The sequence below is a fragment of the Colossoma macropomum genome, unplaced genomic scaffold (assembly GCF_904425465.1).
Source record: "Colossoma macropomum unplaced genomic scaffold, Colossoma_macropomum, whole genome shotgun sequence".
NCBI classification, from domain to species: domain Eukaryota; kingdom Metazoa; phylum Chordata; class Actinopteri; order Characiformes; family Serrasalmidae; genus Colossoma; species Colossoma macropomum.
In genome coordinates this window covers 31008470-31024674 of record NW_023494792.1, presented here as the reverse complement: position 1 = coordinate 31024674, position 16205 = coordinate 31008470, and the positions used below count along the sequence as shown (strand labels likewise).

At 38.3% G+C, this 16205-nt stretch overlaps 1 protein-coding gene across 2 annotated transcripts in view; it reads left to right on the top strand.

Annotated features, from left to right (window-relative positions):
• The window catches only part of LOC118812123 (ectonucleotide pyrophosphatase/phosphodiesterase family member 2), a 35179-nt gene extending 25007 nt beyond the window's left edge, over positions 1 to 10172 (top strand). Inside the window, exons 20-25 of one of the 2 annotated variants that reach the window (XM_036576865.1) lie at positions 186 to 325; positions 1376 to 1511; positions 2624 to 2701; positions 5818 to 5950; positions 6207 to 6360; positions 9337 to 10172. In XM_036576865.1, coding sequence (XP_036432758.1) covers positions 186 to 325; positions 1376 to 1511; positions 2624 to 2701; positions 5818 to 5950; positions 6207 to 6360; positions 9337 to 9507 — 812 coding nt within the window. In that variant the 3' untranslated portion in view covers positions 9508 to 10172. Of the gene's footprint in view, positions 1 to 185; positions 338 to 1375; positions 1512 to 2623; positions 2702 to 5817; positions 5951 to 6206; positions 6361 to 9336 lie in introns of both variants that reach the window. The other variant, XM_036576864.1, reaches the window with a different exon arrangement.
• Positions 10173 to 16205: the final 6033 nt, after the last annotated feature.

Genomic DNA, 16205 nt, shown 5'->3' with positions numbered 1-16205 from the left:
TTCTCTGAAATAATACAAATATGATGTAAAATAAATGTCCATTAAATAAGATTTGCTGTGTTTGGTAACCTCCACAATAAAGCATGTGATTACAGCTGCGACACTGTTTTTAAAACAGTGCTTCTAAGTTACTTTTAAAGCTGATAACAATAAGACATTTTTATCTGTTTCCTGGTGTGTTGCAGATGCCACCCACCTTCCGTTTGGCCGTCCTGCTGTCCTGTTCCAGTCGTCCTACACGTTACTGCAGCACAGTGACTACATTAGCGGCTATAGCTATGAGCTTCGAATGCCCCTGTGGACAGCATTCACCATTACACCACAGGCAAACACCACTGTACTCACCTTCACCCACACATCACCACTGCTACTACACTAGCGGTCAGAAGTCCTATAATAAGTTTAATAATAAGTTTGAAATTGATGTTTTCAATGATATAAAACCAGCTTTCGTTACAGGTACATTTGTAAAATTCTAATGCGCCGGTCCTGCTCATCTTAAGTAATTAGCAGGTGATCAAATCTCAAGACAGATAACTAGATTAGATTAAATTCAACTTTATTGTCATTGTGCAGAGTTCAGGTACAGAGCCAATGAAATGCAGTTAGCATCTAACCAGAAGTGCAAAATCCACTATTATTTACATATAAAGTGCAAGAAAATAACCAAAAATTGACAGTTATAATATATACAGAAAAAAATGTAGATGTTTCAAATATAAATATAATACACGTATATACAGAGTGAGTGGAGAGAGTGCGAATGTATGTAGTATGTACTGTCAGAGTAGCTGACAATGACATAATTATTTATTTATAATATTCATAATGTTACTATGATTACCTTTTTGTACTTAAAATATTGAATTAAAAATGGCTATAATGCAAAACAAAGTCGTTTTTATTAGCCAGTTCACCTCTACCACACACTGGAATATCAATGATATGTGCCAGACTTGGTAACTGAATTTAGTGCATCTTTCCCTTGAAAAATATGCTAAGATTTTTTATTTTTTTTTTGGCCAAAATGAGCACATACCATATGAAAAACAAATGTAAACACAAGGAACATAATATTAGCTAGCCAGGCTTTTTTATATTCTAATATCTGCATCTCATCCAATCTGAGCAGTGAGTTTGGTATATGGAATAACCACAAATATTAATATGGCAAATGATCCCAGATTTTTTAACGATAATGTATATATGCTCACACATAAATGTACTCACCAGAACAGACATATAGAATACATACCTGCAGGACTGTATATTAAACTCATCATCCATACGTCCATACGGCAGGCAGGTACACAGTGGTTTGCAGGTTTGTGTATGTGCCCTCGCCTTTTTTTAACTTGCTCTCTGCATCTTGCAGGTGGACAGCACTGCCCTCCCGCTGTCTGACTCGGAGTGTGTGAGAGCAGACGTCCGTGTTGCTCCTGAGCACACGCAGACCTGCCAATCCAGCATCCAGGATACCGAGATCGTTCGTGGATTTCTTTACCCACCTGGTTAGTGGTCTATCACACACACACTGACACACTAGGGCTGCACGATATGGACAACACAATAGCACATTACGAATATAATGAATATGGTGCTAGATATCGTTATTGTGACATGACTTGGAGTGTATTAAAACATATCACTGAACCTTCATGTGATTTGGCCTATATACCTGGAGACAGTTAAGTGAATTACCATGGTAACAGCTCCAAGTGGTGGTGAAAACCCATTTATTGCCAGTTTTACAACCCGTCAATTATTTATGTCATGCCAATCATAGAAGACACTAGCACTCCCACACATGAACATAATTAGACTTTAAAACACGTTGTGTGGATTAAAATCCTGCATTAACACTACAGTTATTGCTAAAAGGCTTTTGAGTTGAATGTGTTCAGTGCTGCAGGCAGATGTCTGTACTAAAAGCCACCTGTATGGTACAGTGTACAGGATATCCTCCGACCATAGTGTCAGGTTTCAGACATCAGGCAATACAGCTTCAGATCTGGGAAAAAACACATGAAAACATTGATATTATTTCTGTTACTAACGTTATTATTGCTACGCATGTAAAACATTTGTGGAAGTAATTAATAATAAATAAAAGGTAAATCAAAGGAAGCCCCCACACCCCCCGTCTGACCATGTTTAACAGTTTACCCCGGTTATTTTCCACATGTTTAACAGAATAAGAGGACTCTATTACTGGCATAGGCCCAGATGTGTTCATATCAGTCTGCATTATTTAACTAAATTGATAAAAGTATATACCTTTGTTAGAAATCATACAGAATCCACTTATGTAATATGTAAGATATGGTCAGGATGCACCCAATGAAAAATACTAATGCTGCGGTAATGGTTAACAATGCTTAGCTTATACTGTGCATCCCCAACATACACACACACATACATATAAAATAAAATAGAGTTTATTTAACCAATACACAACGGCATAAAAGGCATTAAAGCGGCCTACAAGCAATAACATACAGTTCAACTTAAATTTTATATAACATGTAAAACAAGGCCTGACTAGACAGGTATCAAAGGAGTCCAGTATACTTCAGAATGGAGATTTGTTACAAGCATGTTTATTGAACCCTCTACTCCACAGATTTCTCTCTTACTCCTGAATCCAGATACGATGCCTCCCTGATCACAAACACGGTGCCCATGTACCCCTCTTTTAAGAGTGAGTATGCTCATGTACTCCACTTTAAGCTGTTTTTGCATCTTACTGCCTTGGTAAAATGTCTGGCCACAGGACTAGAAAGGACGTTCCAGTGTTGCCACAGCTACAAAAAGAATAGCCACTATTAACCCTTAGAAGTCACAGTAGCATGTTGTCATTTTGTAGCAATTATTTCTCATTGATAACTTTGAAACAAATCTACAGTACCACACTTGTGCTTGTCAGTAGGAGAGAAATTATTTTATTATGAAGTTGATAGAAAGCTTTACTTGCTCTGTAATTAATAATGGATTAAAAGATGAATACGTCATGAATGAATAATTTTCATAAAGAAAAGAACCAATATTTGTTACTGTAAGATTTTTTCTGTGGACCATGACAATACACACACACACCCACGTGTGTGTGTGTGTGTGTGTGTGTGTATATATATATATATATATATATATCTCGCTGCTGTCAATGTCAAAACAAAACCTTGCATCTCTATTTTGTCATTTTTCAGTTTTGTGATAGTGCCTATTGCCCTTATAGTGCCTACATTGTGTGTAAATTTTATGATGAATGGACCAAACAAAATGGCCCAAAATGACTTGAAAAAAGTCTGGTTCCATTGACTTACATTAAAAGTAAAGGTTTTTTTCTTCTCCTGTAAAGTTTCTAATGTTGGAGATACGAGGTTTTGTTCCGACAGCAGTGATATACTTTAACATGCTAAAAAAGGTGTTCATTCCTGCATCTTAAATTTCTCACATTTAATGTAAATGTGTTCATTATTAAGACCTACACATTTAGATGCGTCTCATCTGTATGCAAGCCCTGAACGTTTAAATGGAACAAAACCTGGCATCTCCATTTTTTCATTTTTCTTTTTTTGGCATAATTCGAAAGTGCCTATTGCCCTTTACATTGTTTGTAAATTTTATGATGAATGGACCAAAAGAAACAGCCCAAAAAGAAAAATGTCTGGTTTCATTGACTTACATTAAAAGTAAAATATCTCTTCCTTTTCTTGTAAAGTTACTATTTTGGAGATTTAGAGGTTTTGTACCAACTTTTGTGTACCTTTCTTCTGAATGAAAGTGAAAGCCCTGTGAATGAGTTTGTGTTTAGTGCTCTGTTAGTCTGTATGTCAGAGTTTGTTTGTGTGTGTGCGTGTGTGTGTGTTAGACGTACCCGGAGCAGACTGATACCATTGTTCTTTGAGTGGACGCTTGTTTAGCTGGATAGCTATCATTGCTCACACACACACACACACAGTCTGTTTTTTTTTTTGTTGTCATTTACAGGGTTTCTTAACTCTGAAGTGAATGCAGGAGCAGGCAGAGTGGTAGCGTGTGTTGAAGTTAATCTTTGTCAAATAAAACTACATAATAATACAGTGTTACTACAGTCATGTTAAAAAAGTGAGGACACTCCATTAAATATTTAGTTCCTTATTAAGAAATATTGACATAGCAATTTTTTGATCTTCTTTCAAACAAGATCTAAAGATAAAGGTGTTGTAATTGCATCACCTTTGCAAAAACAGTGATTTTGTTATCATTTACTTAACAAAAAAAAGCCAGTTCCTACTAAGGAAAGAGTTAGCACACCCTGTGCCCTTATAGCTGGTTTTTTTCCCCATAGGCTGAAATGACCTCAATTTCCTGTAACTGTCTACAAGTCTCTGGCATCGCCTGTGAGAAAGTTTTTCCTCCCAGAGCATCTTAATAGGTTTAAGATGGCATTGACCTGGCTGTTCCAGAACTCTCCATTTCCTTCCATTCCTTGGTGGATTTACTGGAATATTTTGGGTCATGGTCATGTTGCATGGTCCACCTCTGCTTTTTGGATTGATAGTCTAATGTTTTTCTCAAGAAGCCTCTGACACAATAAAGAATCTATAGTGGGTTATATGATGGAGAGCTTGACAGGCCCTTCTGCAGCAAAGCAGCCCCAAACCATGACACTTCCACCTCAGTGTTTCACTGTTGTATGAGGTTCTTGTGCTCAAATGTGTTTGGTTTGTGCCCAACATGTCTTCTGTTACTGTGCCCAAGTGATTCAACTTTGGATTCATCTGTCTAAAGCACATTGTTTCAGATGTCCTGATCTTTCTCTAGGTGCTCTCTGGGGCACATTAGTCTTGCCCTGTTTTGACAGCAAGGGTTTTCTCCTTGCACACCTCCCAGGAAAATCAAACTTGTGCAGTCTCTTTCTGATGGTAGATTCATGTACTTTGACATCAACTGTGGCAGAAGCTACCTGCAGGCCCTGTGATGACATTTTAGGATTGTTGGAAGCCTCTTAATTCAGCTTGAGGTCTGCCCTTGGCCTGAACTCACTAGGACGGCCAGACCTTGTTTGGAGATCTTTTTAAATCCCTTCCCAGACTCATATGCATCTACCACCTTCTTTCTGAAGGTCTCAGAGAGCTGTTTGGATCTCAACATGGTGGTGCCACTCACTTCAACAATCAAGAGCAAACGAAACTAAATGAAACTAATCTAATATTAATCATTATAAGTAGTTATAAATGGGTCTCACTTTATTTGCATAGTCCACTATAAGTCCCCTATAGATTATCTGTAGATGTTCATATGGTCACAAACTATCTGTAAAAACTCAGTTGACTCTAAACAGTGGTGGGGTTAGGGTTAGGATTTGGACCAGGGTGAGGGTGGGGTTTAGATTTTGGGTTGAGGTTAAGGTTAGGGTTAGGGTTAGGATTAGAGCCAGGTTTAGCATTAAAGAAAATTTTGGTCAATTTAGTAGATATTTAGTTGAATGTAACTTAAAGTAATTTAAGTATCTATAAAGCATCTGGACTATGCAAGTGGACCGTCCAATTAAATTGTTACCAGTAAATGTAAGGGTTTCCTTACAAGAAAACTGCATTTCTATTGACGACATTTTACAACTTAATTTTAAAGACATTTTTTTGGTTTAGTTGAATTACCTCCATCTCAACATTGTAAAAATGAAGATCAAATGTTTATATATGTTAAAAAGACAAAGGTTTTCATGGGGTGTCTTAATTTCTGCACATGTACTGTATGTGATTGTACCTGCAGGGGGCGATATTGCAGCACTAAAGTAGCAGTATTTACTTTTCTATGTTTATGTGTGTGCAGGAATTTGGAACTACCTGCAGAAGGAAGCGTTGAGGCGCTCTAGTGAAGAGAAGAACGGCATTAATATAATCACTGGGCCCATATTTGACAGTAACTATGATGGGCTGAGAGACACAGTGGAGAAGATAAGAGAGTAAGAAACACACACACACACGCACACACATATATTTCATTTGATGGTTTGTGATGGTTTGAGGCCAAATATCTCTTGGCTTACTGACTATATTCAGGCTAAAGGGAAATTTACATACATTCGATTTTAGAACTATTCCTTTAAGCACTTGTGCATATGTGGATGCCTCACACATAAAATTGCTGCAGTGGCGACATTGTTGCTCTTTAGATTGCTGTCATTATCGATCACTGACAGGCATGTGTTTGTCTTGCAGGCATGCAGGTGATTCTGTCCCAGTCCCCACTCATTACTATGTGATAATAACAAGCTGTGAGGCAGAGAATACGACAGTAGAAGAGTGTGAGGGAGCCTTCTCAACTGTTACTTTCATCTTGCCACACCGGCCTGACAACTCGGAGAGCTGCAATGTGAGTATAGGTTTGTGCACACATGCAAGAATAATGTATCGCATGCCATCACATGCAAGCATTAACTGTCTGGCTCTGTCCACTGTGTTTCCTGTCAGTCAATTCAAAGGATAATTCCAGCGAATTTAAAGACTCACTCAGGCATGTTTTATTACTTTAGAAACTATTGAATAGAATTAAAACTGAGTCATTGGTGTACTGGATCTGTGTCTGTACAGTCTCAATGGAAGCCTTTCTGTTTCCTGAAATGACCAGTATAATCCCCCATAATGCTTTTGCCATATTTTGTCAAGGTTATAGTGCAGATACAAAAGGATTAAGATAAAGTCATACGCAATTTGGCGGTGAGTGTGTCTGTATAGATGCGTTCACTGGAACTTAATCTACAAAACAAGTGAGCTTCTGTAACAGACAGCCAGTTACAATCATTAAAACTTAACTGTTATTAATCTAACAGTTGTGTTTAAACTTAAGGGCTTTTGCCACTGTTCTTTTATATTGCATGGGAATGCATCATAATAGGAACAATTGTTTTATACATAGAGCTCTACACACCAGTCATGCAAAGACCACCTGCAGGGCTGTACAATGCGACAATATTGTTGCATGTGCTAGGAGAAATATACACTGTGCGAGTACAAAAAAACATCACAGTCGCTTGCGTGCAAAAGGCCCTTATGTGTGTAGTGTCTGTATCTCCAGTCACATAGTTTGTCAAGTCCTAGTGTGAACTGCGACATAGGTGAGGTTCTTGTGTTTATACTAGTCCATCATGTCATTTAAACACTATTTATACTATTCTGATAATGTCACAGTCATTTCCAGTCACTTTTTTGAGAATCTTGGCTTTTAAAACTAATTTTGTAAATCAAAATAACCAGTTTATTTGAGTGTATCGCCTTGATTTCATTTGATTTGTTGCTGTAGTGATAACGAATGAAAGCTGAAATGCTTGCTGAGATTCCCACTGCATTAGGTACTTATGCTGCTGCGTCATGAACTGCATACTAGCACACTTAATAGTATAATACTGTACCAGTAAAAGTGCTCGCATTAGTGTAGTACATCAAGTCAAGTGGTCTTTATTATGTTACGACCCGGTCTAGGTCGGGCCGCAACGTAAAAATAAAGAGACCTCCGTGCCGTCCCGGTTCCCCAAGTCACACAGACAACCAATGTTTGCGACAATAACAATTTGGCTTCATTTTCAAGAGTTCAGGGCTTTAGACAGTTATGAAATGTTAGGGGAGGGAAAGGTAAAATAACAAACAAAAACACAGCTAACTTAAGTTTAGAAAAATATAACTTACCTAACAAACAAAAAGAAAATCAAATACAATTTCTAACCTAACTTCCTAACTAAAGCAAACCAAGAGAAAAAGACAACAGCAAAAAAAAAATAACCCCCTCTTCCCAGGGTGAGTTTATGTGCAAGAGCTATTGTCTGGGCAGCCACGGTAGCTGAGCATTTACAGTATACTTCAATGAAAGAGTAACGGCATGAGCAAGGACAAACAGCAAAACACCAGTAAACCATACACCAGTAGTGAAGCTCTCACACCAACACAGCTCTACAGCAGTAGTGTCGCTCAAGTGACTGCAGGGAACCAGGAACGCAACAGAAGCCACGCCAGAAGCAAAAGCACCCCCCATTTCCGCCTGGGCGTCTCGCTTTTATTGGCGGCTCCCCCTGGTGGTGGCTCAGTGCATCTTCCCTCAGCTCTGCAATAAATACAGAAAACACACTACAAAAACTATGACCCAAAGGGTCATAACAATTATTATTTCTCAATATGACTTGAATACCGAGTGAATACATTGGAATGATGCATTTCTTCAGGCCTCATGGTGCAACACACAACAGCAGCACATTACACAGGACTACATAAAGTGCAGAGACACAACAGTATGATAGGAATGCAGCACATCTTGGGCAAAATTGTCTGGAAAACTGACAACGGGAAACAAAACCTCATAGTGTGTTACTCACCCTGTGGAAAAACCACTACACTTGGATACAAAGTGGACCCCATTCCTTCCTTTTGACAGCTTGAATTCATAATCTTCTGTGGTGTTTGAGGTTGGTGCAGTTTACTGCACAGCAGCTCCTTGTCATTGTTGCTTTGTGCCATGAAGAGAGCTGCTCTTTGCCATAACGAGTGCTACTTTCTGTTGCTTTTTACCCCCTACTTGTGTGCGTGCCTTCTCCGCGATGATGCTTCACAGAAACCCGTCTATTAGAGTATTACACACTTGAAAAATGTTCCAGATATAATAATAGACAGAATAACTGGAGAGAAATAATAATAAGATAATTGCAGACTTCTTGACCCATGCTACACAGGTGAGAACCTTTGAGTAAAGAGGTCAGCACCTCCCCCAGCCATGGGTTCACTGATTACAAACCTTATTATACAGGGTGCTTACACAATTTTCTTATTCAGGCTTTTTAATACCTGTTTAACATGATCCAGTTTAATTGATGCCCATGTCTTTACTTTAATATGTTGTAAAATAATATATCTACCGCTTTTTTGTAGACTACTTATGTGGAATAACCATACACTGATATCATACTGAGTGCTGGAGCTTGCTTCTTTTTTTTGTTTTTGAATGTGCTGTTTCTGCCAACAGCTGTTTAAAGCCAGAAGCAGTGTGGTGAGGCCAGTGAAGCAAAACATTTCTGTGAAGTTTTTAAACAGCTTGAAAAAGTTTGGAAAAAATATTAAAGGAGTATATTTGGTTCACAATTTTGGCAGGCTGTCACTCACAACAAGCAAATGGAGAAAACAAACTAGAATAGCCACATGCTTACTTTTTCCAGTGTTTCCGGTGTTTAGAAGAAAGGCAGACGGTTTAAATACAATATTGACCTCAGATTTTTCAAAAATATTTTTAAACTTTCTAAGACTGAATCTGTATTTCACAATACAGTCTGAAAAAACGACTGTCCTTCTGACCTTTTTCCTCACCCAGAGTTCAGAGGAGCCGTCCGTCTGGGTCGAGGAGATTCTGCGGACACACACGGCTCGTGTTCGCGACGTGGAGCTGCTGACCGGACTGGATTTCTTCCGCTCGACATCCTTGCCCTACACACAAATCCTCATGCTCAAAACCTACATGCACACCTTCGAGGAAGACGTCTAACCCCAAGGAGACACCGTAAGAATGGAAACGTCGTGGCAACATCGTTCAACATCAGTGTTCCGTCTCTCTCTCCTTCTACCTGGGTCAACTGATGCTTAGGTGTATATTTTTTATACAGTTTGTCATATTTATTGTTCACTTAAAACAAAATAATGACGAGACCACATGTAACTCAGTTAAACATAAAAGGCTTTTCGTCTGTACAGCACCTGAAAACTGGACTCACAGTGTTTGTGTTGTCTGTCGTAGATTGTGAATAGGTTGTGTTGGTGTGAGTGAGGATTGTGTCTTTGTGTGCCATTTATGTGCTGTGCTGTAAGTTAAGCATTCGTTAGTGTGTATGTTTATAGCTGTTCTGTGGACACACTTCAGACCACATCATGCGAAGATGATTGCTGCAGCTGTTTTGAATGGTGGGGTTTTATGTGTGGCTCCATGCTCCTGTACACTGCTATGATTATGTGACCGCACAATAACGTCTTTCCCTCCTTCCTGACGCTCTTCCTTCCTCTGCCTGCCGTCCGACTACCGGATCAGTCGGGCTCAGAGCAAAGATTCTGTCCGTGAGTTGGGAGAACATGCTAGAGTGTCTGAAATGCATGAGATTAACACTTTAACGTCTAGTTAAGCCCAGATAACAATAAATCCACATACTGCATCTGCAATTCTGGGGGAGTGTTCGTTCTCGTTTCACTGTCAAAAATGTGAATCTTATAGAAAGTATTCACCTTGCAGTTTAGCTACACGTGCTCAACTTGTTCATGTTCATAAGCCAGCTGGAGAAACTCTCACGTTAGAATTATTTTTTTGTTAGGATTTGAGTTGAGATTAGGTTTAGGGCTTCAGTGAGTGTTATGGTTAAAAACATTATGGTGAATTTAATTGTAGATGTTTAGCTATTAAGTTGTGTAGTATGTATAAATAGTACTGTGCAAAGGTCAGATACCACGCTTCATTGCTTTAATGTCCAGTCGAAGCAGCCAGTAAGGACAAATTATTTATTTTTTAGGAGATATTTCTGCAGAGATGAGATATCCACAGCTGTTTCTGTCCATCCTTCCACTGTGAGAAGAGAACTCAACACTATGAGTCTGAAAGGATGTGTAGCTGTCAAGAAGCCCTTACTGGGGAAAAATAGACCAAAAAGAAAAAAAAAATCAAACAACAAACCTGCTCTCAGAACAATGGACTGACCACCCCAGAGTCCAGACCTCAACATCACTGAATGTAGTTGGGATCACTTGGATTGTGAGAAGCAAAAAATGCAACCAACTTCTAAGACTGAACTTCGGAAGTGTGAAAAAAATATCTCTGCAGATTTCTTTGAAAAAAAATGTAAGCAAATCTCCTGAGAAGAATGGAAGATGAAACAAAGGCAAAGTATTGACTGGAAGGTAAACAAATGAAGGGAGGAGGGTCTCTGACTTTTGCACAGTGCTGTAAATTAAAGACAAGGTGAGCATCAACAAGGCTTCCACAGTAGGCCTGTAAAATAAAGTGTTACCCAAAGTCTTTTTCCTAAATGGTAGATGGATGGTTAATAGAAATGTAATATGGTAAAGGTAGAAAAGAGAACAAAATCAATGTGCAGTGTGTTTCTAAGATTTCACTGGAAAACAGAATCTGGTATTTTCACATAAATACTTCCACGATTGATGGGGTTTTTGGGGTTTTAATGAAGTAACCTGCCAACAGAGTCTTTTGTACCTAAGGGAAAACATTTCTGCCCTTTGAGGAGTAAAACAACCTTTCAGGCTTTGGCAGTTGTCTAAAATAAATGAAAATAATCAACTAATCAAGGAAAACTTGTGAGTCACACAAATTAGTCTGTTGTTTCTATGAACCATGTGATGTCTGGCGGGGATGCCATATTACCATTCCTAGACGTCATTTTCTTTTCTGGCAAAATATTCTTTCCAAAGGCAGTGGGCGAGTTTCAGACCATTATCAGTTTCTTTGCAGGTCTCTGAAGGTTTTAATGTCTGAATAATTCTGAGTTTGTTATCCCATTAATGAAAACAATTTCACCCACACCACTGTGAGAAAAACAGCTCCAGACTTTGAGGTTTCCTCCTCTGTGCTTTACAGAGCTTTTAGTGCAATCTGAATGGAATTCCTCTCAAAAATTTCCCCACAAAAATAATCTGTTATCAGTTTGATGTTGTGCTAAAAGAGCATTTCATTCAACTTTAATGAAATAACCTAAAGAACTTAATGAATTTTACCAATGGTTGAAGTGTCCAAATACTTTCTGGGGCTTTTGTATGGTGGCTCAATCCACTGAGCATGTGGAGTGCAGGAAGTCTATGAAAACCTAAAATGTGGGATTACAGCCAACTTACAATATAAATCACAAAAATGTCTAATGTATTTCTGTAAGAGGTTCAGTGACCTTACTGGAACGACTCGGTGCACAACAACGTTTGTAACATAACATCTTTTTTTTTTTATTATTTCTGCATAACTCAACTGTTGACGTGTAAACAAAGTCAGTTGGAGTTATTTTGAGGTGAAGTGCTCCTTTCTAAAGAAACTTACGAAGTCAGAACTGTTGATAGTGGTGGTGACAGGAACCAGATGTCTAAAAAGTATTATTGCTGTAAAGGTTGCATCATATAAAGTCATTACATTAAATGTAATGACTTTAAACTATGACTGATAGTTTTGACATAAGTGTTTGGCTGCTTTAATGCATTAATAGCGCAGATGTACATGCAGAGCATCACAACGCACAATAGTTCCTGAAAAAACAGGAACATTACATATAAAGTCTCAAAAGACGTGTAAGTTCACTGGTGGTTTTGTGTACTTGGCCATGTTACCAAATGCTCATTAAACTGACATTCTATCAAAATTAGCAAGGCTAACTACTCGAGCAATAAAAGAGAAGTCAGTAAACTGGGAAGTAAGTGTGGTTTTATGACTTTGCTAGTGTGATTAATGCCAATGATAATGCCCTTTCATAATGCAAAGCCACAAGATGAAAATGAATTTTTGGTTTAAATCTCCAGCTGCTGACAGATGCGCAGTGATTCTGGTAACGAGGCACCAGCATCAGTCTGCATCTGGAGAAAGAAGGTCAGTCAGAATTTGTTTAGTGTAATTGCACCAAGATTAGTAAAGTTGATTACTAGGCTGTAAAAAGAAAGACAGTAAAAAGGAAAGATAATGATTTTTTATTTTAATTATTACTGAGTCAGTGCTAGAAAGGCCAGTGACAAAGGCCTCTAGCTAATAATAAATCAGTCAATGATCCTTACAAGAAACAATGAGCAACTGCACACTGTTCTCTTTTGACCCCAAATGTAGTCAGTCAGCCAAGACCGTTGGCCTTGACTAAATGGAATGGCACTTTATTGGTTAATACTGCTTCAGTATTTCTTTAGGTACAAAATTTGTGTTATTTCTGCTAGTTATTACAGCAGAAGCACACATATATCTCATGAATGACTTTTGAATTTGAATTTGAAGTCTTTTAGCTGTAAGCTAAGGGTATTTCCATCCAAATTGGAATCCATCCACCATTTTCATACATAGTGCCTCACCTTTATAAAAACATAGGATGGAGTCAAATCAACTGTTTGATCTAACTATAATGAATTATTATTCATTAATAATGCACTGGTGTGCTTGACCATGGAAAACAACTGTGGTAGATGGCAGGAAAATTATTTCCCTGGTGAAGAAAAATCCTTTCATAACAGTTGGCCAGATCATAAACAGCAAGGAAGATCAGACACACAGTCATGGAAAAACATCTTTTAGGGACAGATGAGTCAGAGATGAACTTCTACCAGAATGATGAGAAGAGAAGAATATAGAAAAGAGGAGGAATTACTCATAAAAGCATCTGACCTCTGTCCATTCTGAATTTTACTTACTGAAGGTGAAATGCCTCAAGAAAAAGCAGGGCCTGAAGACAGTTGTACGAAATGCCTGTCAGAGTTTATGATTCTTAGCTTGTCTAATTACTTTTGAGCCTCTAAAATGGTGGGCTCTGTTTGAAAATGGTTGTGATTCTCACATCACCACCCAATTTGGATGTAAATAACTTTAAAATAAAGCTGAAAGGCAGCACTTCTCCAGTATGCTCTTGTAGGCAGCGAAAATAACAATAACTTTGTCCAAACATTCATGGACCTGATTGTATATATAAATTTCTCACCTGCATGCAAGGACCTGTAGTGTTTTTAAAAGGGAGTGCCACTGATCAAGATTTTTTTCACTAAGATAATGGCTAAGATCTACAACCCTGTTTCCAAAACAGTTGGAACACTGTGCAAAATGCAAATAAAGTAAGAGCAGAATGTAATGATGTGCAAATCAAAAAATCCTATAATTCATTGGAAATAGTACAGGACAACATATCAAATTAGAAATGTTATTGTTTTTTGAAAAATATATGCCCTTTTTGAACTTGATGCTCGCAACATGTTTCAAAAAAGTTGGGAAGGGGGCATGTTTACTACTGTGTTGCATTATTTCTTTTAACAACACTCCGTAAGCATTTGGGAACTGAGGAGACCAGTTGGTGTAGTTTTGGAAGTGAAATGTTTTCCTGTTTTCCTGCTCAACAGTTCAGGGTCTTTGTCGTATTTTTGTTTCATAATGCACTAAAGGTTTTCAGTGGGTGACAGCTTTGGACTGCAGGCTGGACTCTTTTGCTATGGGGCCAGATGTCTGGATGGCAGCATATGTTGCTCCAAAACCTGTGTATATTTTTCAGCATTAATGGTGCCCTCACAAAATGTGCAATCACTCTTTCGATGATTGGATGTCAGTGCCAGTTTTAACATGACTTTATCCAACTTGGAACAACAAAAAGGCAATTCACCAGTCTTAAGCCAGATCTTGCAGCCAGACAAAGCAATAACTCACAGAATTTATGTTCAAACTGTCAAAGAAAATTGCATAACGAAGTTTGCATGGCTTGCTACGTAGCTCACTGAGGCTATCTTAGCTGAGAGCAAGTCTGTGAGGGGTCAGGATGGCAATACTGTCCTTATTTTTTCATAGTCCTTTATACATAGTATGTTCTTTATAACACCATAACATCCCACGTTTACATTTTGAGGATACATACAAAATGTTTCAACCTTGAGTGAAACCACTTTTGTCAATTCTACCATTGCCAGTTGGACTGCAGTCTGGCAGGCAGGCCAGTTCAGCAACTGGAGTCTTTTACTATGGGGCCAGATGTCTGGATGGCAGCATATGTTGCTCCAAAACCTGTGTATATTGTTCAGCATTAATGGTGCCCTCACAAAATTTGCAATCACTCATTCGATGTTCACTAATACACCCCTGTACCATCTTGGATGCTGGCTTTTGAACTGTGCACTGATAACAAGCTGGATGGTCCCTCTCCTCTTTAGCCTGAAATATGCGCCATCCATGATTTCCAAAAAGAATTTTAAAATTTGATTCGTCGAACAGGTACAGGACACATAACACTTTTCCACTTCCCCTCAGTCCATTTTAAGTGAGCTTGGGCCCAGAGAAGGTGGCAGTGTTTCTGGATCCTGTTTATATATGGTTTCTTCTTTGCATGATAGAGTTTTAACTTGCATTTGTAGATACAGTGATTAACTGCGTTTACAGACAGTGTTTTTCAAAAGTGTTCCTGAGCCCATGCAGTGATTTCCACTGCAGAATCATGTCTGTTTTTAATGCGGTGCCATCTGAGGGCCAGAAGATCATGGCCAGCCAATATTGGTTTTCAACCTTTCCCTTGCATGAAGAGATTTCTCTGGATACATAATGATATTATGTATCGTAGATGATGAAATCCCCAAGTTCTTTGCTATTTTACTCCATCACAGACAGTTATTACACGAAATGTTTATGAGTGTGCTGCCTGACGCCTGAGGCACTCACAGAAGTTTCACAAAGTAGAACACTGTACTGTGTACCATACTATTTTAAGAATTGTTTAAAGGAAGCTTGATTTGGGAAAACTTTCATAAAAGAGCACAGAACCTGTTTTCTCTTTTTAAAAGGGATCAACAGGTTTTTCGTGTGTTGTATTACACTTTTGGGAAAAAGTACTTTGTAATGTTTTGGATGAAATGTACTTGTTATTTATTTATTCACAGTGGAGAGGTACATGCAGAGTGTTGCAAGGCAAAATAGTACCCTATTTCACCATTATCACATAAAAACTGTGAAGGCACGTGTGGGGTCACAGGTGGTTTAAGAAAGTAAATAAATGACTATATTGGTGTTGTAGACACTTTGACCCCTGGGTCCTATCACCACCACTGTAAAAAATCCAAGTCAGTACATTTCTCTACAAAAAAAAAAAAATGATAATAATAATAATAAAATCTTGAAGATTGGTGGAATTCCCTTTTAAATCTCTTCTAAGTCTTCTAGTCCATTTTTGTTACATATACTGAATTACTGAATCTCTATAAAATAATAAAACAATTTAACCTTAACTCCAAATGCATTATCTAATAGGTACCCATGCCATGTGGATGCCTGATAGGCCATGTGTCAGGTAGCCTATGGGTTCATGTAAGATAGTGTGGCTGTAAAAAGAACATGCAGGGCTTTGGTGATCAGGGTATACTGGTTTATTAATTCAGAAATAAGATAGCACTCATTTATGAAGTGAATGGTTGGAAAAGGTCACATGTGAACTGAGTTAATGTTTACAGAATATACGAAGGCATTCCCCATAGCATAAAGTGTGC